The sequence below is a fragment of the Rhinopithecus bieti genome, unplaced genomic scaffold (genome assembly GCF_001698545.2).
Source record: "Rhinopithecus bieti isolate Rb0 unplaced genomic scaffold, ASM169854v2 scaffold_18624, whole genome shotgun sequence".
Lineage (NCBI taxonomy): Eukaryota > Metazoa > Chordata > Mammalia > Primates > Cercopithecidae > Rhinopithecus > Rhinopithecus bieti.
Genome location: NW_016809607.1, coordinates 3,006,745 through 3,031,402, shown reverse-complemented (window position 1 = coordinate 3,031,402; position 24,658 = coordinate 3,006,745). Strand labels below are relative to the sequence as shown.

The following is a 24,658-nucleotide window of genomic DNA, read 5'->3' as shown; positions in this document are numbered from 1 at the left end:
CTCTAACTGTTTTAAGAGAGTTGTGTAGACATAAATATATATTCTACTCGTGGCATCTTATCAGCTTTTTGGAGCCTATGTAGAGCAAAAAAAAAAAAAAAAAACCTAATTTCAATATAAGCCAAGTGATTTATGTGGCTCTTTAATTATTTGTAAAGATTTGATGTACAAAATTGCCTTCAGTCTTGTTACTCTGGTTTGTGTTGACCAGAGTCATCTCATCTTCTTTGTGTTGACTACCATGTCCCATTACTCAGATACTCATTCAGGCATAGTATTCTCTTCAGCCCTCTTCTACATTCTCTTGTCTGCCCTTCTCACACGTATGCTTTTAGAAAAACAGAGGGAAAACTTTCTTCTGATTTATCTCTTAACCTGTTTACTGGTACAAACTCTCCTGATTTTCTATCACTGATAACAAAATAAAAGGTACTTTTGTGGTCTTTTTAGACATTTTCCATCACCTGGCAGGACTTGGTTTTCTCACCAGACCCCAGGACCAATTAATTCTGTAATATCACTGCTTAGGCAAACATAAATAGCTAAGAAACACAACTTAGCACAGAAAACTCAATCTAAGATTCAGTTTCTATGTATAGCTCTTAATGGAGAGTCTCAATCTCTAAGTTTCTCCTTCCTTGGCAGCTCAGAATAGAACTTGGACCCAGCATAATTAAATCTTTTCTGAGGCAATATACTCTCTAGGTAGGACCATCAACTTTTCTTTTCCTATTAATCTGTCTAATATGCTTCTAGATCTGTGTAGTACCTGCAATAATGCCAGATTTCATGCCTAAATTGTTTCCATCATTAGTTTTCATGTATCCATTTGATATCCTACTGAAATTCATATTCTGGGGTTAAGTAGCTTTCCATTTTATTTCCCACAACTTTTCAACAGCAATTAGAAGCCATTCTCCTGCCAAACCTGTTTTGATATTTGTCTCATCAAGACGTCAAACTCGTCTTACTGCTTTGGAATTGATCGCCTTCCTGGCTACTGAAGAAGATCCAAAACAGTGGTTAAACATGGATGAAAGAGAGGTAAGCACCATCTTTTATCTTCTACTACTTATACGTTTCAGGTTATATTGTATTAGAATGAACATTAAGTATGTAATTATATTATAGGGAAAGAATAAATCCTTAATACCGCCACCTTACCACACTATTAATATTCTGATATAGTTTGTTCTAGTATAGTCCCACTTAATGTTTATTTTGTATATTTGTATTTATATCTTTTTCCTTTAACATTATCACCTATGTATGTTGTAACATTCAACCATTTTCATATTCTTTGAGTATTCACTGCCCTCACTGAAGTTAAAATCAATTTTGCAAAGTTTGGATTTTAAAATATATAATAATCTTTTTTTAATTTTAGGAAGCACTAACATATAAAATTTAAAACCTGCTTTATCATTTCCCTAAGTAATAACCACCAGTAAAATTTTANCTAGTATAGTCCCACTTAATGTTTATTTTGTATATTTGTATTTATATCTTTTTCCTTTAACATTATCACCTATGTATGTTGTAACATTCAACCATTTTCATATTCTTTGAGTATTCACTGCCCTCACTGAAGTTAAAATCAATTTTGCAAAGTTTGGATTTTTAAAAATATATAATAATCTTTTTTTAATTTTAGGAAGCACTAACATATAAAAATTTAAAACCTGCTTTATCATTTCCCTAAGTAATAACCACCAGTAAAATTTTAAATTATAATTTTTGTGTCTATGCAGTTATATTCCATTATGCAACTATTTCGTAGTGGTTTTCTCCTGTAATTTAATAATCATGCATCTTTATTATTGTAGATTTTCTCTGTTTAAAATTATATTCTCAGTATAGAGTTCTAAAATAAAATTAGTGGGTCAAATGATGTGAATATTTTACAGCTTTTCAGGTACACTGCTAATTACTTTCCAAAAGAACTGTACTTATTGGTGTCATCACCACTGATGTATGAATTATCAAAAGTATATGATAGTAACAGTTTTACTGCATCCTCATTTGTTGCAACTGATTGATATATTATAGATAAAATATTATCTTAATGTATGCCTTGATTTTTGTATGGTTGAACATTTTTTTTCATATATTTACTAGTCTTCTTTTTTCCTTGTTGCCTCTTCATTTCTTTTGGTCTTTCATCTATTCCAGCACAGCATTTATTTTGTAGATTTGTGTGAGAGATTTGCCAAATTTAGAAAAATATATACATATATAAAATTTTATATATTACTTTTCTCCATATATATGTATTTCTATACATATATACATATTAATCTTTCGCCTGCTGTATTAGGTAACTTTGCTAGTTTATTGCTTGTCTTTTTATCGTGGTGTCTTTTGACGAATAGAAGACTTTGCATTTTATGTAATCTAGTTTGTTAGTATGATCCTTTTTGATTCTTTATACTACATCTAAATATAGATATTCCTCCTCCTCTCTATAGATTTAATATATAGTGATTGTTCTTTCTTACACTTTTCCAGTTTTGAAAAATATTTTCCTAAATGGAGTTACAATGAAAACAGATGAAATCAGTAGCATAATTGTTGAGTTGTGATCTCGCCACCTACCCTCTTCCGTGTTCCCACTTGGTAATCTCATGCAGGCTAAAGAAGAGCAGTGCTCTTCAGCATCAGTAAAAAACAATGTTCCGAACCCACTGGTGTCCAGGATTAACAGTTTGCATATTTCTCCCCTTCTACTTCTCATGACTCATTTAGAGTTAGTAGGACCGTTGGATAGTACTCTATATCTTACATTATTGTGTAATGGTTAACTGATATTTCAGAATGGTTTTGCTTAGTTCTATAGATGACCTTATTCACTAACAGACTCATAAATTAGCTTAATATGTGGACTATCAAATGACTGCTTGAAGTAGAGTAATAGCGATCATTTTATCTTTTAAATTTTATCTTTGTTTACTTAATGTTACTTATATGGATATACCAGATATTTAAGAAACTAATTTATGTTCAAAATAATGTTGTTAAAAGATTATTTTATCCTGTATTGTTTAATTGATATCTGAATAATCATCCTATTGTGTCTAAGGCAGTGTCATAACTTAGGAGACAAATGATGAAAAATAGATGTACAAAATATTGATGACTCAGTTTATATGCAGTATCTCTCTAGGCTTAAGTTTATTTTATATGTTATCCTAAAAGTCTTCCAAATGGACACTTTTCTTTGAAGTCAAGATACAATGTACAAACCTACTAAACACACTTTGGGATGTTTGCTTACAGTATATAGACATTGTGCATTTAGCACATATGTGACTCACATTAACTTCAAATGTGAACCTCATGTGCTAATATCAGGTATAGTACACTTCCACTGTGTTTCTTTTTTTTTTTTTTTTTTCAATGTATGAGACCTAAAGAATTGTAGATAGCTCAGACATTGTGTAGAATTACTTATCTGTTTCATATTTTTTTTGATCAGCAGAAAACTATCAACAAGGCTAGGTAGAAACTATAGAATATACTCTCGTGGTTTCTACTGTTGTAGATTTGCACTGCTAAAATAGAACACCTAGAAAACATTTTGTATGTGTATAAAATGTTTATTATAAATTTATTAACAAATATTTGTTATAACTGTATTATTTTTATATTTTTTTCTTCAACTTTTAAGTTCTGGGTGGGGTATATAAATAGGATATGCAGGTTTGTTACATAGGTGTATTAGTCCGTTTTCATACTGCTATAAAGAACTACCCAAGACTGGGTAATTTATAAAGGAAAGAGGTTTAATTGACTCACAGTTCAGCCTGGCTGGGGGGCATTCAGGAAACTTACAATCATGGTGGAAGAGGAAGGGAAAGCAAGACCCCTACCTCGCAAGGCAGCAGGTAGTGGAAGTGCTGAGCGAAAGGGAAGAGCCCCTTATAAAACCATCAGCTCTTGTGAGAACTCACTCACTATCACAAGAACAGCGTGGGGGAAACGGCCCCCATGATTCAATTACCTCCACCTGGTCTCTCCCTTGACATGTGGGGATTATGGGAATTACAGTTAAAGATGAGATTTGGGTGAGGGTCACTAAGCCCAACCATATCAATAAGTAAACTTGTGCCAGGATGGTTTGCTTCACAGATCAACCCATCACCTAGGTATTAAGCCCAGCATCCGTTAGCTATTCTTCCTGATATTCTCCCTCCCACCATCCCCAAGAGGCCCCAGTGTGTGTTGTTCCCTCCATGTGTCCATGTGTTCTCATTGTTCAGCTCCCACTTATAAGTGAGAGCATGGGGTGTTTGGTTTTCTGTTCCTGCACTAGTTTGCTGAGAATAACAGCTTCCACCTCCATCCATGCCCCTGCAAAGGACATGATCTCATTTCTTTACATGGCTGCATGGTATTCCATGGTGTATATGTACCACATTTTCTTTATCCAGTCTATCACTGATGGGCATTTGGGTTGATTCCGTGTCTTTGCTATTGTGAATAGTGCTACAGTGAACATACATGTGCACGTATCTTTATAATAGAATGATTTCTGTTCCTTTGGGTATATGCCCAGTAATGGGATTTCTGGGTCAGATGGTATTTCTGCCTCTAGATCCTTGAGGAACTGCCACACTGTCTTCCACAATGGTCGAACTAATTTACATTCCCACCAACAGTGTAAAAGTGTTACTTTTTCTCCACAACTTTGCCTGCATCTATTATTTCTGGACTTTTTCATAACTGCCATTCTGACTGATGTGAGATGGTACCTCACTATGGTTTTGATTTGCATTTCTCTAATGATCAGTGATGCTGAGCCTTTTTTCTTATGTTTGTTGGCCCCCTGAATGTCTTCTTTTGAGAAGTATCTGTTCATATCCTTTGCTCACTTTTTAATGGGGTTTCTTTTTTCTTGTAAATTTGTTTAAGTTCCTTGTAGATTCTGGAAATTAAATTTGTTGGTTTTATTATTGTATTTATTAACGTAAGTATTTGTTATAAATGTACTGTTTATTTAAATGTAGTATAAAATAGGACAGCTAGAAATATTATGTCATTTCCAGACATTTTGTTTCACCACATCCATCTCAAGAATGAGGCAAACTGTGCTTTGTTCTACTACTGACTCTAAAAGCAATCACCTTTAAAATGAAAGTTTCAGAGGGTTTACAATTGATTACTATGTAAATTCAGTGTGATTATACTGAAGCATACTATAAAGCAGGTGTTTCAGTCATTGAACCCCTAAATAATTAGCCCTAAATAATAATAGGAAAACTTTTTAACATTTTAATCTTTGTGTGGGTTACTTTCTGTAATATTCTGGGCAGGAGGCTTAGCGGTTGCTTCCATTGCTGCTCCTTGTGTAGTGTTAAATTGATGTTCTGTGGCGGGACATGGGTAATTGGTTAAGACTCCAGTGTTGACAACTTGAGCATTCAGAGGAAGCACAGCAACAGTTATCCTGGCAACTATGAAGCAGTGTGTCTGGCATAGAACAGCATTCAAATTATTCTGCTGTTGAATGACCTTAAGTCAGGAACTGTCTATAGATATTTGGGCTGGGGGCATGGAGAATAAAGAAAGCTAGGGTAAATCACAAGAGGCTAGAGAGAGAATATGACTAAGAAGAGTATGTGTGTTCTCATTAATTTATTGGCAAAGGCTAAAAGACTTATTCATCTATCTTCTTAATCCAGTATAGTTTCAAAGCATTAGGAAGCAGAAAGACACCTTCAAGTGTATCATTGATGTAAAATTATACTGCGTCAGGCAACTCCAAAGGAAACACCTTTCCATATTGTCATTAGGAATCCTTATTGCAGTGGTTTCAAAAATTTGTGAATATATGCTACCATGTGACCTGGATTCTGCTACTTCTGCCACTAGCCTCAAACTATTATTGGGTCTTTGCATCACTCTCTCAAGCTTCAAGTCAAGACAGAAAGAGTTGAATGCCTGAGTTTCCATCTCTGGCATGCAGCAGAAAAAAGGAATCTCCTCCCTTCTTTGGCTTTTGTTATAGGAGGTGACATTCAAATACTGGCTGCCCATAAACAACAAAGGTCCACTATGGCCCTTTCACTCCATAATCTCATACATACACTATTTTTCCTATACCTACACTTAATTTAAATAATTTTTTCTGGCAATGCAAGTCTCTTTCATTTAACCCAAATCCACTCATCCCTCTCCAAGGAAAGACAACTAAAAATTTCATCAACTCCATTTAGCACTTAGTCCTGGATCTCTTGCTTATATCTAGCCACCCTCTAGTTATTTTGCAAGCCCATCTCAATATTCTCTAGTCAGTGGGCTAGAGTATAAAGTTACAACTAACCATGCCGTACTCAAAAGTAAAAGAGAGTTAGTTAAAATATGTTAGTTAAAAGAGGTTGATATGTAAGACAGCAAGGGAAAAAGAATAGAGACCACTATGTATTTCTGCAACTAGTCAGGGGCCAAATAGATATTTTGATTTGTTTTCTCTACCATACATCATCTGTACATTTTTTCTTCAACCAGTCACTAAGCTAATCAAGGCTGTTTATCCAGTGGAGTGACCAAAAGCATACATTCCTGATAGATTGAAAATTGCAAATTTATATATGTTTAATATATAGAATTGTGAAATCTTAATTTTTCAAATGGATACAGTAGTGTCAGATTTATTTACTGTCTATCCAAATTTCTCTCCCCTTATTATAAGACAATAGCCCAATTTCTTCATCAGGATCAGTTTCCCAGACTATCCTGAGACCAGATTTTGCTTGTTCATCCAAGAACCTGAGAGCCTGAAGTAGTCATATGGCTGTTTCAGTTTCCAAGTAAACTGTTAATCCTTTGGATAATAAGCCTCCAAACTAGCAAAGCTAGAGTTATAGGGAAGAGAAGCAAAAGTTTTCAAGTGGTTTCTTAACTATGATTTCAAAAGACATCCATACACCTTGAGTACTTGGTTCCTGGAACCGTATATTCTGGCAGTAGAACAAATAGCATCATTGATGATTACTAGTTCAGAGGCTACACCTCATCCTGTAGGATAGTACCTCAACATTTCCTGGGTATTCCCTCCCAGCTGCCATTCTGAATCTTTAATCTATAAAATCAGCTCTTTCTGTTAATGAGAACATAATAAGACCAGTGCATTCAATGGCATCATCCCATTGTCTTACCTTTTCCTTTATGAAGTGAGTTCCTCAGTCAGAAACATTATTAATCAGGGTATTGTCATATGTATAAGGCATTCAGTAATTCTACCCTTGAGGCTACTGGCAGAACCATGTTTGGTAGGAAAAGAGAATTAAAATCCAAAGTAAGTACCTGTTCTTACAGAGATGAATACGTGTCTCCTCAATGATAGAGAAGGTCCAGTATAATCTTCTCACCACCAGATAACTGTCTGGTGCCAGGGGTCAGATACCTTATTACAGGCCCAATGTTTCTACTGGTGACATGTTAGGCACTGAGCAGTGGCAATAGCTGGGCCTTCATGAGGAAAAGGAAGTTTGTGTTTCACCCATGCATAATTTTCATCTCTTTCACTTTGGCCGTTGAGTACATGAACCTATTGCATAAAACTATGGCCTAGGAAGGAGGCTGTCTGATATCCTAAGAGGTGGTTATTTTGCCCATTTGATCATTACCAGCATATTGCACAATGCTCTTAACTTTATGTCACGAATCTTCATGAAATACAGGTAGCCTTTTTTTCTGGCACTGTTCTAAGAGTTCATCCACCTAAAACTTCTACCTTTCTTGTCCTCCAGTAATACTCTTGCCAAACTCCTTACTATCTGGCTAATCCAGTTAACTTCAGGACAAAATGTGAATCATCTACTTGCATGATCTTTTCTTTCCAGTAAAGTGACAGTGAAATACTCAGTTTATGATCAACAGCTTTCATTGCAAAATCAACTGGTATCACATAGTGGGGCACTCAGTCTTCTTTCGCTTCCTACTTCCCCAAAATATCCATAAAAATAGCAGTCCTCTAATTCGAAGCCGTAGACAGCCCTTCCCAGAATTTGTATTCATTTTTTAAAAAAGAAGTTCGATTTTGGACATGTTAGTTTGCATATCCAAGACTTTCGAGTGGAGATTTCAAGGCAATTAGATACAAGTCTGTGAGACCCACAGAAACTGTGAAATGAACATATGAACATGGATGCATCAGCGTGGAGGCAACCCTTAAACCCAGGTGAGCACATGAGACTCTCAGGCAGAGTGTGGAGAAACAGAGGGCAGGCCCTGAGGGAGTCTCTTAGTGTGAGCTGAGATAGAAAATGAGGAACTGGCACAGGTCACCGAGAATGTGATGGCAATATGGTAAGACAGTGTCCTAAAACACTGTAGAAGAGTAGGTTCTGTGAAGGAAGGAGTGCTTGGCTATATCAAATGTCAATGGGAGTTGAGTGGAGGAGAGCAGAGAAACACCCATGGGGTTTATCATTTGAAGGTCCTGGATGAACTTGGCAGTCAGTGACGTGTGAACAGAAGCAGTTTGGAATGGACTGAGGAGCAAATGAGGGAGGCGAGAAGGTGAAAACGGAAGCAAATAGCGTATACAACTTCTAGAAGTTTTACTGTGTAATTTAATTAATATTATAATTTAACATCTAGCAAATATGATCTGTCAGCTTCCACCCAATATTTTGCAGTCTGGTCCCGTATTTCAAGGAAAACAGTGCTACGATCTGGATAGTTGCCAACCAGCACTAACAGATGAAAGAACAGAGGGAAGGCCTTTTCTTTCTGAGTGAGTCTGTGGATTGAAAGCTCAGAATACTGGGCCAGGCGCAGTGGCGCACGCCTGTAATCCCAGCACATTGGGAGGCCAAGGCAGGCGGATCACTTGAGGTCAGGAGTTCAAGGCCAGCCTGGCCAACATGGTGAAACCCCATCTCTACTAAAAAAAATACAAAAATTAGCTGAGCATGGTGGCATATGCCTGTAATCCCAGCTACCTGGGAGGCTGAAGCACGAGAATCGTTTGAACCCAGGAGGCGGAGATAGCAGTGAGCCAAGACCGCGCCACTGCACTCCAGCCTGGGTGACAGAGCAAGACTCTGTCTCAACAACAACAACAACAACGAAAACAACAACAACAAAAAAAAAAAGACAAGCAGAGAGCCAAATCAGGAATGAACTTCCATTCACAATTGCTTCCAAAAGATAAAATACCTTAGGAATCCAGCTTACAAGGGATGTAAAGGCCTCTTTCAAGGAGAACTTTACCAAACCCCTGTCAGTGAAATCAAAGAGGAACACCAAACAAATGAAGAACATACCATGCCAATGGACTAGGGAAAATCAAGATCTATTGAAAATGGCCATACTGGCCGCAAGGTTATTTATAGATTCAATGCCATCCCCATCAAAAGCTTACCAATTGAGGTTTCTTCACAGAATTGGAAGAACGGGCTTTAAATTCATGATGGAACGCAAAAAGAGCCCGCATTGCGCAAGAACAATCCTAAGTCAAAAGGAAAAAGCGTGGAGGTGTCAGCACTACCTGACCTTCAAACTATATCTACCAAGGCTACAGTAACCAAAACAGCATTGGTACTTGGTACCAAAACAGACATATTAGACCAATTGGAAGCAGAACAATGCCTCAAGAAATAATACCACACAGTCTACAACCATCTGATCTGTTGAACAAACCCTGAGGAAACAAGAAATGGGGAAGGATTCGCCTATTAATAAATGGTGCTGGGAAAATTGGCTAGCCATAAGTAGTAAAGCTGAAAAGGATCCTTTCCTCTACCCGCTTATACGAAGGATTGATCAAGATGGATTAGAGACTTAAAATTTAGAACCTAATACCATAAAAAACCTCTAAGAAGGAAAATCTAGGTAGTACCATTCAGACATAGGCATGGGCCAAGGACTTTCATGTCTAAAACAGCCAAAAGCAACGGCAGCCAAAAGCGCCAAAAATGACAAATGGGATTCTAAAGTAAACTAAGAGCTTGACAGCAAAAGAAAACTACCATCAGAGTGAACGGCCAACCCTACAGAAATGGGAGAAAATTTGCCAACCCTACCTCATCTGACAAAGGGCTAATATCCAGAACTACAAAGAACTCAAACAAATAACAAGAAAAAAGCAAACCACCCCATCCCCACCAAAGTGGGAAAGGATATGAACAGCATTTCTCAAAAGAAGACCCATCATACAAGCCAACAGACACATGAAAAAAATGCTCATCACACCGCCATCAGAAGAAATGCAAAATCCAAAACCACAATGAGACCATCACACCAGTTAGAATTGGCCAAATGCATTAAAAAGTCAGGAAAACAAACAGGTGTTGAGAGGATGTTGAGAAATAGGAACCTTTTACACCTGTTGGTGGGATTGTAAATAGTTCAAAACATTTATGGAAAACAGATGGGCAAATTCTCAAGATCCTAGACTAGAATGTACCAAAGATGACCCAGCCATCCCACTACTGGGTAATACCCAAAAGGATTATAAATAGTCTACTACAAAGACACAGCACACATATTGTTTAATGCGCACTAATTCAGCAATAGGCAAAGACTTGGAATCAACCCAAAGTCCATCGGTGAACAGACTGGAATTAAGAAAAATGTGGCACATATACACCATGGAATACTATGGCCCATAAAAAAAGGATGAGTTTGCGTCCTTTGTAGGGACAATTGGAGCAGCTGGAAACCATCATTTGCTTAGCAAACCTACACAAGAAGAGAAAAACCAATACACCCGCATGTTCCACTCAATAGGGGAACTGAACAATGAGATTCACATGGCTCGGAGGGGAACATCAACACAACTGGGGCCTATCTGGGAGGGGAGGGAGGGAGTGCAGCTGGGAGGTTAATACCATGATATAAATGAAATTGATGGTGCTTGACGAGTTGCGGTGCGAGCACACCAAGCATGGCATAAGATACCTATGAACAAAAAACCCTGCACGTTAATGCACATGTACCCTAGATAGAACTTAAAGTATAATAAAGAAAAAAAAAAAAAAAAACTACACAACAAAAAAAGCTCAGAATACTGCCCTTAGATGAGATTCTTTTTCTGCGGTGGGAAAGCAGGATGCTGGCTGAAGATTAGACTTCATTCTTTAGTATTGCTTACATTATTTCCCTTAACTCCTCTGTGTATCTTGCCAGTTAACAGCAGGGCTGCCCCTTTCTTCTGCCACACTGTTAATAAGATCCAGTTAGCTAAAAGAATACAGCAAAGAGAACTCGCTATTCACTTTTGTCCTTACAAGTAGAAATGAATTAGGATGCTGCAAGGCCTTTTGCCATGAATGTTTTAAGTTGTGCTGTAAAGTCTACAACATCATCCAAAGGTAGGTGGGGGAAAAATTCTGAAACAGGAAAGGTAAGAGCTTTCTGACTGGAGCAAACCATGGAAAAAATCCAGGTAGAGGTAATATGAAAATTAGAAGGGTATGGGAGATAAGAGTTCCCTGGAACAAGGAACAGCAGTATAGTTAATCCTTGTTAATTCAAATTAATTGGCTAGAAGACTCTTCTAAATTATACAGAACATTATTTTTTGAATGGGCCAATTACAATTTTACATGATGCTTTAAAGTGAATTTATGAAAACTATAATGCAGGTGCATAGGAAGACCACTTTCATGAAAAGTGAGATTGATATTGTTTTCACAGCTTAATACTAAAGTGTTTTTAGATGCTAGAGCAGTTTATCATTTTAAGCTAAACATAATCCACCTAATCTCATTACAAGTAAAATATTAGTAGACCTACAGAGATGAACTATAGTTTTGCTTTACTCAAAATTATCCTAAGTTCAGATTTGGTGGGAATTCTACTAATTACATTTTACTGTAGTTTTCTTTGATTAATTTGCCTGTTCATTCAACATGTAGATAGATATTGGCCTCTTCTTTTGTAGGTAAGAAGTTAGTACTAGACATTGAAGATGGATTTTGAAATTGTTTTAAATCAGAAATTAAATTGAATTTAATGCAGGGTAACATTATTTCTAACTCAAAGGACCTGTTTTTTATAGAACTAAAATAAATTTAGCTCATGGTACAAAATTCCCACCCCAAGTGCTTTCTGTTTTATCAAGCCTCCTACCTCTAAATGACTGATCAGTAAAAAAACTATTAAGCTGAGAATATGAAGTGTCAAGCAAGCATTATCTGCAGATTTGCTGAGCATTGGATGTTTGAGACCAGCTGAGCCTTGTGAAATATTTCTGCAATTTAGAGCAGCTAGTCAGTATCCTCGAGTTACAATATAGGAGGCCATTCTATTTTATTTTGCCTTAGTTGGTAGCATGCATATCCTATTGAAGAAGGAGGCAAAATATATCAATTATCGCTAAGCATAATAGTAGTTTACTTTTACTAAACTAAGTATTAAGTGATGTCTTTATATAGAGTACTTTAGAATTCATTAAACTTTATATTATCACATTTTATCATGAATTCTCCAAAGGTAGTTTTTATTATCCCAGTTTTATAGATGCAAAAACTGAAATTAGAAGGATTAAGTGATTGTCCAGATCACTTGCCACAAGCAAGCAAGTGGCAGCTTAGGAACTCAAAACAGGGTAGCTGACCTAGAGTCTGTGTTATTTTAATCTGCCATACAGTAATTGGAATCAGTGACAACAATATCAAATAGAAAAGATGGAAAAGTCATGGTGGGGGTGGGGGTAATTTGATGGGGACAAAAGTGCAATAAAAATAAAGAAAAACCAGTAGCTGGGCTGGGCACAGTGCCTGTAATCCTAGCACTTCAGGAGGCCAAGGTAGGTGGATCACCTGAGGTCAGGATTTCAAGACAAGCCTGGCCTGGGTGTGGTAGTACGCACCTGTAGTCCCAGCCACTCGAGAGGCTGAGGCAGGAGGATCACCTGAGCCTGGGAGGCAGAGGTTGCAGTGAGCCAAGATCATGCCACTGCACTCCAACCTGGACGACAGAGGGAGACTATCTCAAAATTCTTTTTAAAAAAAAAGAAAAAAAAAAATCAGTAGCTGAAATAACAAACAAGAGCAACCAACAGGAGCTGTGGCATTCTCAATCATGAGGTAGTTGAAAAAGGTAATATTTTAGTTTAAAAAAGAAAATAATTTTAGATATTCTTCATTTTTAGGCATAGAAGTGGGAAATACTCAAATAATAAAGAAAAAATAGATTTATAAATCATCTACATAGTTTTCCAGCTGTGAGTTGAATACATTACTCATTTCAAATCTTACTTGTTTTCTGCATATAGTCTAAAACAATGGGGCTCAGCCTTAAGCCTGATTAATAATATTAATACTTTCAGTAGTTAACTGAATATCTCTCTTATTCATGTAGTGATTAGAGGGTGGCATTGTGCTTGGAGCATGGACTGGAGCCAGGCTTCTTGGTCAATACTGACTTCCTGTTACAAACTATGTGGCCTTGGTAGGAGTAATCTCTGAGTGCCATCTCTTCAACTATAAAAGAGAATATTAGGAAACCCATCCTCATAGGAATGTTGTGAGGATTACATGTGTTAATACGTTTAACATACTGAAACTTAGTTAAATGTTTAATAAATGTTAACTGTTATTACTGTGATAGTGTAGCAACATGAATTATACCTTATAAACAGGTTCTTTTTGTTGAGAGCTGTGGTAAAATCTGATCTTATATTTATACCTTTTTGCCTGTGATGCTTCACAAATTTAATTCATGTTAAGATCATAATTACCCATTTAACAATATACTACTTTAGGAAATTTTATAATGTCCCTTTCATTACCTTTATCTGCATTTTTGAAGTTTTTCAATATATGGAAATGCTAAGTATGAGTTAGAATCAGAATTCTTCAACAATGGAAATAAAGATAAAAGTTATAATCAGAAATAAATTTGAAGTGCGTACACTGGAATTTCCTCCCAACAGTATGGCAAATTAAATTAAAGACATGAATAAGAAAAAATATTTAATATGTTACCCTACAACCCAGTTTTGATACTGCTTTTATTAAGAATTAGGCCAAGTGCAAGGGGCATAAATAGACATTTTCAAAAGAAGACGTAAAATGACCAACAAGTATATGAAAAAATGCTCAACATCATTAGTCATCAGAAAAATGCAAACTGAAACCACAATGGGATATTATTTTACCCCAGTCAGAATGGCTATTATCATCTATGAGGATGCAGAGGAAAGGGAACTCTTACACACTGTTGGTGGGAGTGTAAATTAGAACAATGTCTGTGGAAAATAGTCTGGAGATTTCTCAGAAAATTAAAAATAGAGCTACCATTCCATCCAGCAATTTTACTACTAGGTGTCTACCCAAAGAAAAGAAATAAGTATATCAAAAAGATACCTGCACTCATATATTTATTGCAGCACTATTCACAATAGCAAAGATAGGAATCAACCTAAGTATCCATCAATAAATGATTGGATAAAGAAAATGTAATATATACAAAATAGAATACTATTCAGCCATAAAAAAGAATGAAATCACATCTTCTGCATCACCATGGATGGAACTATAGGTCATTATCATAAGTAAAACAAGCCAGACACAGAAAGCCAAATATTGCATGTTCTCACTCATAAGTGGATGATTTAAAAAATGTATACAAATGGATGTAGAGAGGAGAAATATATACAATGGAGACTTGGAAGGGTGACAGAGTGGGAGGGAGATAGATAATGAGTAATTACTTAATGGGTACAATGTACCCAATTCAGGTAATGGGTTCCCTGAAAGCCCTGACTTGACCACTACACAATCTAGACATGTAATAAGATTCTGCTTGTACCCCTCCCTCAAAAAATATTTTAAGACAAATGTAAGCATGCTTTCCTAAAAAAAAAAAAAAAAAAAAAAAAAAGGTAAAAGAATTAGGCCAAACTAAAAGCAAACATTGAAGATAGTATTGTGTTTATTTGGAAAAATAGCAGAGATTTAGCTGTTATTGTCTGTATTTCATTTGTACATTTAATTTACATTTAACTTACATATTTACTTCACATGTAATTTAATCACATATAAATATATTTATATATTGAAATATGATTAGTCATTTTGAAGTATGCTTGTCTTTGAGCGTCAGAGCAAGGGAGTATAAATTTTGGGAGTATTGATAAAGTTTAGAAACTATTCTTTTTAATTCATTTATTTCTTGAATTCTTTTTTATTAGTGTATCAGTAGAATGCTCTAAAATGTTTCATTGTTTTTCTTCCTTCAGTGTATGTGGTTTATCATACAGATTTGTATTAAAAGAAATTAACATTTGGTGATTATAAGGAAATGTTTTCATTTCATTTAACATCTGTACCAGATACGGTAGATTTAATTATTTTTATTTAAAAAAACTCTTTGTAACTTTTATGATTCTTCTGTGGTACATCTTTTATTGAGCATTTTAGACAATTGATAAGCATTATTCAGTGGCATATGGTCTGAGTCTGACATGCTTTGAAAAGATTATAGAGTTCTGATAATGAGGATTCTGTGAAAATGAGAAAACCAGCACAACAGATACGCTTTGAGAAAGTATGGGTTTTAGCATCTTGAAACAATATATCACACTCAAAAGGACAGAATCAGGCTGCACAATCTGTTAGCTCATTCTTGTCCAATCTGGTCTCCTTCTTTCTTTTGGAGCCAACGTTGTCATCAACCCACTGAATTATATTCTGACTGGAATGTATTTCAGGCACAGAGTAATGTATCTACTTAAATGGAATCTATCTTTCTACAAAAGCTTTTGAGTATAATAAATATAAAATGTAAAAAAATTCTATTAAGTTAAAGTAAATGGTTCAACAGTTTACATATGTGCCTCCTCCCCCCAACCTTAAGAAAAGGATCACTACCTAGAATAACATAGATCTGTTTTTCTTTTATGTATAATATTGAATAATTTTTTTAATAATCAGGTGGTCAGACGTATTTCAAAGGCTGAACACATTACAACAAATATTAGTTGAACAAAAATGAACTATGAAAGTAAAACTTTGTTTATCATTTTTTTTTTTTTAAGTTCTATAGCAACCCTTCTTAACAAGAATTAAGCCTTAATGTACTAAGGTATCCATTTTATGTATAAAATAAACTTGTCTCCTCTCCATCTAGAAAAGTACTAGCTATCACTGGAAAAATTGAGAAGATGGTAACCCAAGTATTTTTTATGGGGGTTAATTCTCGGATGGAACCAGGGCTAAGAAAGTATATTCTTTATTATTCAAAATCACTGGATCTTTCTATTTGAAATATACTCGGTTGTATAAATGAATTGAGTGTTATATGAGGACTATATTACTTTATATAAAGGATTAAATGTGATAATCTTTGTAAAGTGATAAACACAATGCCTGGCATATTATAAGTGCTCAACAAATTATATCTATTATTATCTTTTAAACTTTAATTATCCTGAGTTTCTGAATACTTTTGCTTGTCTTATGATGTTCTGATCAAGATGAAACTTATTTTAGTACAGTAACAAAGATGTATATAATCCAAAAAATTATATTTTCAAATTTGTATAGGCTTTCCTAGTAGTATTTTGTGCTTAATGATTAACAGCTATAAATTTTGCTTTTTATGATGTTCAAATAATTTGGAATTCATCCAGAGAAACCATGTAGTAAATGAAGTTGTGTGTGTGTGTGATTGTCTTCATGAGGATGTTAAGTCTTTGCCAGTTGGGATAAGCAAATAGCTCTCTTTACTGCATTGATTTATGTGAAAGTGGGGGCTAGGAGATTGAGAAACAGTTAGCCTTCCCTGGTGCAAAAGACAGGATATTAATGCCTCACCAGACCTTCTGCCAGAGGATTCTTTAGCTTTCCTATGGCAAATGATACATTACGGTTTGGGTGTGATTGGCATTGCCATGGGGCACCATAAATTACACAAGTTATACTTATGGAAGTTTAAAAGTGAAAAAAAAAATTCTCAGACTAATTATTAGAACAAGGACACCAGTGAATTAGTTTCTTGTAGTGTAAACTGAAAATATTTTATGCTGTGAACTATTGAACAAAAAATGGGTAATAAGTTGTCAAATGAGAATACCTAACATGTAGTTTATGAGACAAGACAAGCACCTTTCCTTATATCATGCGTTTGTGTCAGCTTACATATCCTGTGCTAATTTTAAGGTAAAGTGGATTCATATTAATACATTTCTATATTCCTCCATAACAGTTCATAAAGTAAATAATACAAGAATACTAGGTGGCCAAACAGAATGAACTACTTATACATGAACTATTTATACATTGCATTCAGTTCAGTGAAAGTTGATAAATAACATTTCTTATGTGTATGTCATTAAAATATCACCTAGTTTGTATAGTACTTTTAAATACATTAGTAATTATTATAAAGCTAAACTTTGTTGTCCTATTTTATGGATTATCATAAGTGTAAAACAGCTTACTTCCACATTAAAAAAACTGAGAAAATTTTCTGACTAATGAAAATAAAATGAACAACAAAGCAGTTGGAATGTTTCATTATATGGATATTTTGGTCATACATTTTTACTAAACTACAGCAGCAGCGATAGTTTCTCAAGCTGGGGATTTTGTGATCTACTTGTTGATTTATGCACAGAAAAGATATTAAGTGTATTGCAAACGTACTTATATACATATATTAGAGGTTGCTAATAGAAGAAAAAAAGGAAATAAGATCTGAAGAAATTGTTACTTTTTTATACTTCTATCTTAGGCATATAAAAATTATACATTTACTGTTTCCAAGTTACTTCTTCCCTGTTGCTTACTGTTGGAATGTGGTGGTGAAACTTTAGAGATGTATCCTTCTTTTCAGTGCTCATGTCTTCTCAAATCACTTGGTCTTTACATTATTCTCCTCATGGAGTTTCCCAGAAAGCACTTCCTTATGCTGTGCCTTATGTTATCCTCTGCTTCAAGGATAGAGAACTATCTGAAACAAAGAAATTGGGCTTTCTTTTTTTCTTCTTTTTTTGTGAGACAGAATGTAGCTCTGTTGCCCAGGCTGGAATACAATGGCATGAGCTAAGCTTGCTGCAACCTCTACATCCTGGGTTCAAGCGATTCTCCTGTCTCAGCCTCCTCAGTAGCTAGGGTTACAGGCATGCACCACCATGCCCAGCTAATTTTTGTATATTTAATAGAGATGAGGTTTCTCCATGTTGGCCAGGCTAGTCTCCATCTCCTGACCTCAAACCTTACATGATCCACCCGCCTCGGCCTCCCGAAGTGCTGGGATTATAGGTTGGAGCCACCACACCCAGCCACAACTATTTAGTTCTTTACAAGAAATTTTGTAAGAAAATAAGATTTGCTCTTTCAAATTTGTGTTAGTTTAAGTATTTTCCATGTAGAATGGAAAGTGATAGAATATTCAGAGAGCATTTATACAACATGAATTTTAAAAACCATTTAGATATATGACAGCTTAGTGAGCTAAACTGAGGCTGGAAATGTTTAAAATGTAAAATTATAATTATAAAATTGTGAATATAATACATGGAGCATTTAAAGTAAGATGAGGAATTATTTAACCTATATTGCTGGAATAATTGGTTAATTATTTAGGAAAAATAAACTTAGAGTTCTACCATAGTTTCTATACAAAAATAAATTACAAGAGAATTATTTAAATTTAAAAAATAAAACTATAATAGAAGTTGAAGAAATGGGGAAATGTGTATGTATATATTTAGGAAAAGTTTTCTGAGCAACAAAATGTAAGAGATCAATTTGCAATTTTAGGTCTATAAAGTTAAAGCATAATTAAAATGAAGTGCAAATAAAAAACCGGGGGCAAAAATATTTATAGCGTATGATGGACAAGGGGTTAATACCATTCATATATTAAAAAAGATCACAAACCAATTAGAAAAAAAAAGACTATCACATCGACTTAAAAAATTAAAAGGTAAATTATAAAAGAAAACAGCCAATAAATATAAAAAACGTTTAGCTGTACTATTGATCAAAGATAAGAAGTAAACAAAAATACACCAGTTACAGAGTTTTGAGAATATAGTAACATTGAGATGCTAATAGGTTTATAGTTGTGGTGTGTGCCTCTCTGGAAAACAATTTTTAAATAGGTGTATGTATCCTTTTATCATTACTAAATTTACATATAGGATGAATAATAGTATTTACTATTATAGGGCTTTAGGGAAGATTAGATGCGTGTATAAGATTACTGTTATTATTTCAAATTTACAGTTAAAGAAACAGGCCCAGTAAGGTTATGTGACTTGTTCAGGGCTGATAAGTTCTGTAAGAAAGCATAAATTGAAACAATTTCTTTCTGTCTGCAAGGATTATGGCTGATTTTTTACTATTTTTTGGTCTGTATTTTCAAAATTTTGGCACTGAACTTCAAAACAGTGTTTTTTTATAATGAGAAATGAACAGAGACACTGAAATATTGCATCCTTTTAATGGTTGTTACTCATTAAAGGACATATCATTTATCTACAGATTTTTTCTCTTGATGCATAAAATAAGATGGATAACTTTTAAACTTTAGTGTGTTTAGAGTGTATATTCTCACCAAGTAGATATTATTTTCAGTTAATTGAACTTTAATCATAATTGTATATGGGACATATATTTTCATGTCCACATAACATAAAAAATAAAATTAATCAAATATAATCTTAATATGAAAATTTTAAAGTTATACATCTCCATCTTGTAATTGTGTTTTTATTTGCAGATGGAGAACATCATTGCAACAGTAAGAGATTCTAACCTCAAGCTGACACTTGCTTTCGGAATAGGAATGCATCATGCTGGACTACATGAGAGGGACCGAAAAACAGTGGAGGAACTATTTGTAAACTGCAAAGTTCAGGTATTTTTTTTTCCTCCAATGAACACATATTTAAATGTAACTTAAAAGTTATATTTTACTTAAATATAAGATATTTTATTTTGCTTTTTAGGTTCTTATTGCTACAAGCACATTAGCCTGGGGTGTAAACTTTCCAGCTCATTTAGTAATTATTAAGGGAACAGAATACTATGACGGAAAAACAAGACGTTATGTGGATTTTCCCATTACAGGTAATTTTCTTACATTCACAGAAATACATGAAGCTCTATTTTACCCTGAGTAAATTTGAATTTGAATAAGTAATAATTTGAATTTCCACAAATTAAACTTTTGAGAATTGGTCACATTTAAACAGATGATAAGCATTTATACACTTTTTCTTTCCAGTTAAAATATTATACAAGATACTGCTGCTGTATTTACTTTTACTTACACAAAAGTAGGAAAATAATAAGTGGCTTAAAGTACTTATTATCAAGCAACCAAAGTTGGTTTCAAATTTATAAATAGATAAAAGTACTTCTTAGGAGCTATTAGTGAAGTTCCTTAGTAAGTTATGACTAAGTATTACTTTGCTTAATTTTAAATGTGTTTCACTAGAAATGATACCGCCATGGGATTTCCAGAACCAAAGTTTTTGTTGCTGTAACTTATGCATGAAGACTCTATTAAGATGCTTTAAAACATGATAAAAGCATTTTCAGTGAGTTTGAAAAGGGAAATAAACTCCATGTATATTTCCACTAAATGAATACATGTAAAAGCTATATCATTTCTAAATCACTAGTTACCTCAGAGATTTATGTAGGCTAAAAGGAAGAAATTTTATACCGGGGTGCAGGGATGACAAGGCCTAAACTGGTTCATCATTCATGGGGAAAATTACCAAATGACTCTGCTGAAAAGATTTTTGTATATATTTTTTATTTTTTACTTTTTATTATTTAATTAAAATAATATCTATTAAACAACATTTTAAAGCATTCCACTAAAGGGAATTTTCATCTTTAAATCTGTAAATGTTAAGAAAGACCCTTTCAAGGACTCAGTTTTTCATCATAGTTACGTAACTTGCTTATTTAATTATCAATTTTCTGAGTGAATTATATTAGTTTAGGGAACTCAGTATAGTAGTAGCCATCAACATAGCAAACATATTATCAAAATAATCTATTTCTTTTGTTATTTGGTTGATTATAGAAGCCTGCCATAATCAGTAAATATACATTGTGCTATGTGCCACATTGTAGAATATCTCTTTGTTCTCTCTTTTAAAGATGTCCTCCAGATGATGGGGCGTGCTGGGAGGCCGCAGTTTGATGACCAAGGCAAAGCTGTAATTCTAGTTCATGACATAAAGAAAGACTTTTATAAAAAATTTCTTTATGAACCTTTCCCAGTAGAATCAAGGTAAATCTTATTTAAATTAGTTTAAATGGATTTATTTTATCACAAGTTAGTGTTTTCTGGTTATATTTTATTATATAAAATCAGTAAAACAGGTAGCTTAAAAGAATTTAATATAATGTGAAACAATATAATTATCACTTTATGACAATATTCAATTATAATTTAAATGTTAAAAAGAACTTTTTAAAATCAGCAGTATAGTACAGTGTTCAGTCACATTGGCTATGAAACCAGATGACCTGGGTGAAAATCTGAGCTCTACCATTTACTTGCTTGATCTTGAGCAAGTTAGTTGACTCCTCATTGCCTTATTGTACCTATTGTAAAATGGAGATGGTAGCAAGACCAACTATCTCATAGAGTATTAATAATGATCAAATGCATAGTGCTTAGAATAGTATCTATCACATAATAAACCTTTAATAAAGTATTAGTTTGGTGAGGGTTTTCATAGTACAGTTGTACAGTTAATAAATAAATATCCAAAATAAGGGAGCATATAATTAATGATTTAGGCTGCTGGCTTATTTGAGAATCATCCTGTACCTCTTTTGGGACCCAGTAACCACTACCCCTTTCACAAAGTGTTCTCTTGTATTCTCAGCTGAAAATAACCTTTCTTCCCTAAGATTTATGTATTTTTCGCTTGTAAACACTTAACCACTTTCTAGCTTTTATCATAGTCCTTTTCTATATATTGGATCTCCTTTACCATATTCTAACTGCATTGAAGACAAAACATCTGATTCATCCTATGTATAGTTATTGGTTCTTTTTAATTTTTTATAAGTGCAAATAATGTTGATTTTAAAAACTTAGAAAGTCAGCCAGGCACAGTGGCTTTCACCTGTAATCCTTGCACTTTGGAAGGCTGAGGAAGAATTGCTTGAAGCCAGGAGTTTGAGACCAGCCTGGATAACATAGATAGATCCTGTTTCTACAAAAAAGTAAAAATAAAAAAATTAACCAGGCATGGTGGTTCATATATGTGGTCCTGAGGCAGCAGGAGGATTGCTTGAACCTGGGAGTTTGAGGTACGGTGTGCTGCAACGCCACTGCACTCTAATTTGAGCAACAGGGTGATACCCTATCTGCAGAAAAACAAAAGAAAAAGAAAAAAATTAGTAGTCTAAGTACTGATCTCAAGAATTTAGAAAAAAAAATAACGAATTGAACTCAAAGAAAGAAAAAGGTAAAGATAAAAGTAAGAATTATTAAACTGAAAATAAACATAACTAGAGAAAAATCAACAACACCAAAAGTTGGTTCTTTTAGAAGGATGAATAAAATTGATAAATTTTTTAGTGTAAGTATAAGGAATGGAAAAATACCACAGACTGGAATAATAATAGGATATTAACAACATAATGCAAATAATATTTAAAATTTACATCAAATAGTAAAATTTCTTTTGAAAATCTAAGTAGTTTTTCATCTATCAAAGCACTTGAATCTGAAGTTTAAAATCTTTTAGAAAGAAGTCTTCTGACCCAGAAGCTTCAATGGTGAATTCTTCATAACATTTAAGGGTGGTAGCCGGGCGCGGTGGCTCAAGCCTGTAATCCCAGCACTTTGGGAGGCCGAGACAGGCGGATCACGAGGTCAGGAGATCGAGACCATCCTGGCGAACATGGTGAAACCCCATCTCTACTAAAAAATACAAAAAACTAGCCGGGCGAGGTGGCGGGCGCTTGTAGTCCCAGCTACTCGGGAGGCTGAGGCAGGAGAATGGCGGGAACCCGAGAGGCGGAGCTTGCAGTGAGCTGAGATCCGGCCACTGCACTCCAGCCTGGGCGACAGAGCAAGACTCCGTCTCAAAAAAAAAAAAAAAATTTAAGGGTGAAATAGCATCAATCGTACACAATCGCCTCCTAGTCTTAGAAAAGGGAAGAATACTTGCAGCTTGTTTTATGAGACCAGAACAACTTGGATACCAAAACCTGATAAGAAATTTACGAGAAGGGAATGTAACAAACGTCTCACATTAATATAGATGTAGAAATCCTAAACAGACAATAGTTAATAAAATCAAGCAGTGTATAAAAAGATAATATATAACTACTACATGCAGTTTATTCTATAAATGCAAAGATGATTATTTGAAAATGAGTGAATATAATTCACCATATGAACAAAATGAGAAATATTATATAATCATTTCATAGATGTAAAAAAATTGATGAAATTCCATACCTATTTATAATAAAACTGTTAGCAAACAGGAGTGTAAGGGAATGTTCTCTAATCTGATAAAGAATATCTACAAAAAATCTATATCTAGCATCATAATTTATAAGAAGATACTGAAAGCTTTCCCTTTGAGATAGGGAATGATGTAGGGATTTTGCTTTCACTTCTTCCAGTAAGCATTGAGCCACAGGCCCAAACCACTGCAGTAAGGTAACAGAAATAAATGGAAGTCCAAATATTCTTTTGAGAAGAAAGTGACTAGAAAAGCACAACAGGAAGGCTTCTGGGACACTTTCAATGCTTGATGTTGATGTTGATTACACAACTGTGTTCAAATTGTAAGAATTAATTGTGTTGTACCTATATAATTTATGCAATTTTATCTGTGTATACTTCAGTAAAAAGTTAACTAATTTTTTTTGTTTTGTACCTTGATATGACCATTATTATTTTATGTATTACATAGTATTTCATAGTCTATTCATTTCTCTATTAATGTACTCTTAGAGAATTTCCAGTTTTCTCCTCTTGTGTATAACATTGCAGTAAAAGATTTTCTTTCCTATTCTCACATGTAAATGTTTCTCTAGCAGATCATAATGAAAAAGTGAAATTGCTGGTTCATAGTGATTGTTCAGATAGATATTACAAATTTGATCTCAAAATTGACTGTACCAATTTATAGTCTGCAACTGGTGACCTGAGAGTAACATAGCAACTTTTTAAAATTCAGCTTATTGTAACCATTTTCTCATGTCTTTTGCAAAACTATTTTAATACCTGCATATTTTCCATGAATTATATTTTACATAGCTTTGCTCCTTTTTTTATATTTAACATAAGAAACTAAGCTGAACATTTTGTTATACCAGTCTTTCAACACATCTGATTATCTTTGTATACTCTACAACACCTAATATATAATGTCTTATTTGACTAGGGACTTTAATATTTACAAATTAATGGAGAGAATATATTTGCTCACTCTTCTGTTCTAAATAGCATCTCTTTCATGTCAACTCTCCTTTAATCTGCCTCAGTACTTATTCCATACCTACTCCCTGCCCTGTACCTGTGCTCTTCCTTCCTCTGCAAGACACCCCTTCTATTGCCTGCTCTTACTCTACCTCTCGTGGCTGTCACCATCTCCTGAAAGTCAGTAGCTTTATTTTTGTCAGCTTGTATTCATTTTACATCTAGCAATTTATTTTCCAAAAATTATTGGTAGTGATAAGTGCCATTTATTGAGTAC

At 34.4% G+C, this 24,658-nt stretch overlaps 1 protein-coding gene across 1 annotated transcript in view; it reads left to right on the top strand.

The window, feature by feature from the left end:
• Window positions 1-24,658, top strand: part of ASCC3 (activating signal cointegrator 1 complex subunit 3) — a gene marked incomplete at its 5' end in the record, with an annotated part of 187,260 nt that overhangs the window by 61,576 nt on the left and 101,026 nt on the right. The window contains 4 exons of the mRNA XM_017889813.1: window positions 902-1,044; window positions 19,687-19,824; window positions 19,916-20,036; window positions 21,084-21,216. Coding sequence (XP_017745302.1) covers window positions 902-1,044; window positions 19,687-19,824; window positions 19,916-20,036; window positions 21,084-21,216 — 535 coding nt within the window. The remainder of the gene's footprint in view (window positions 1-901; window positions 1,045-19,686; window positions 19,825-19,915; window positions 20,037-21,083; window positions 21,217-24,658) is intronic.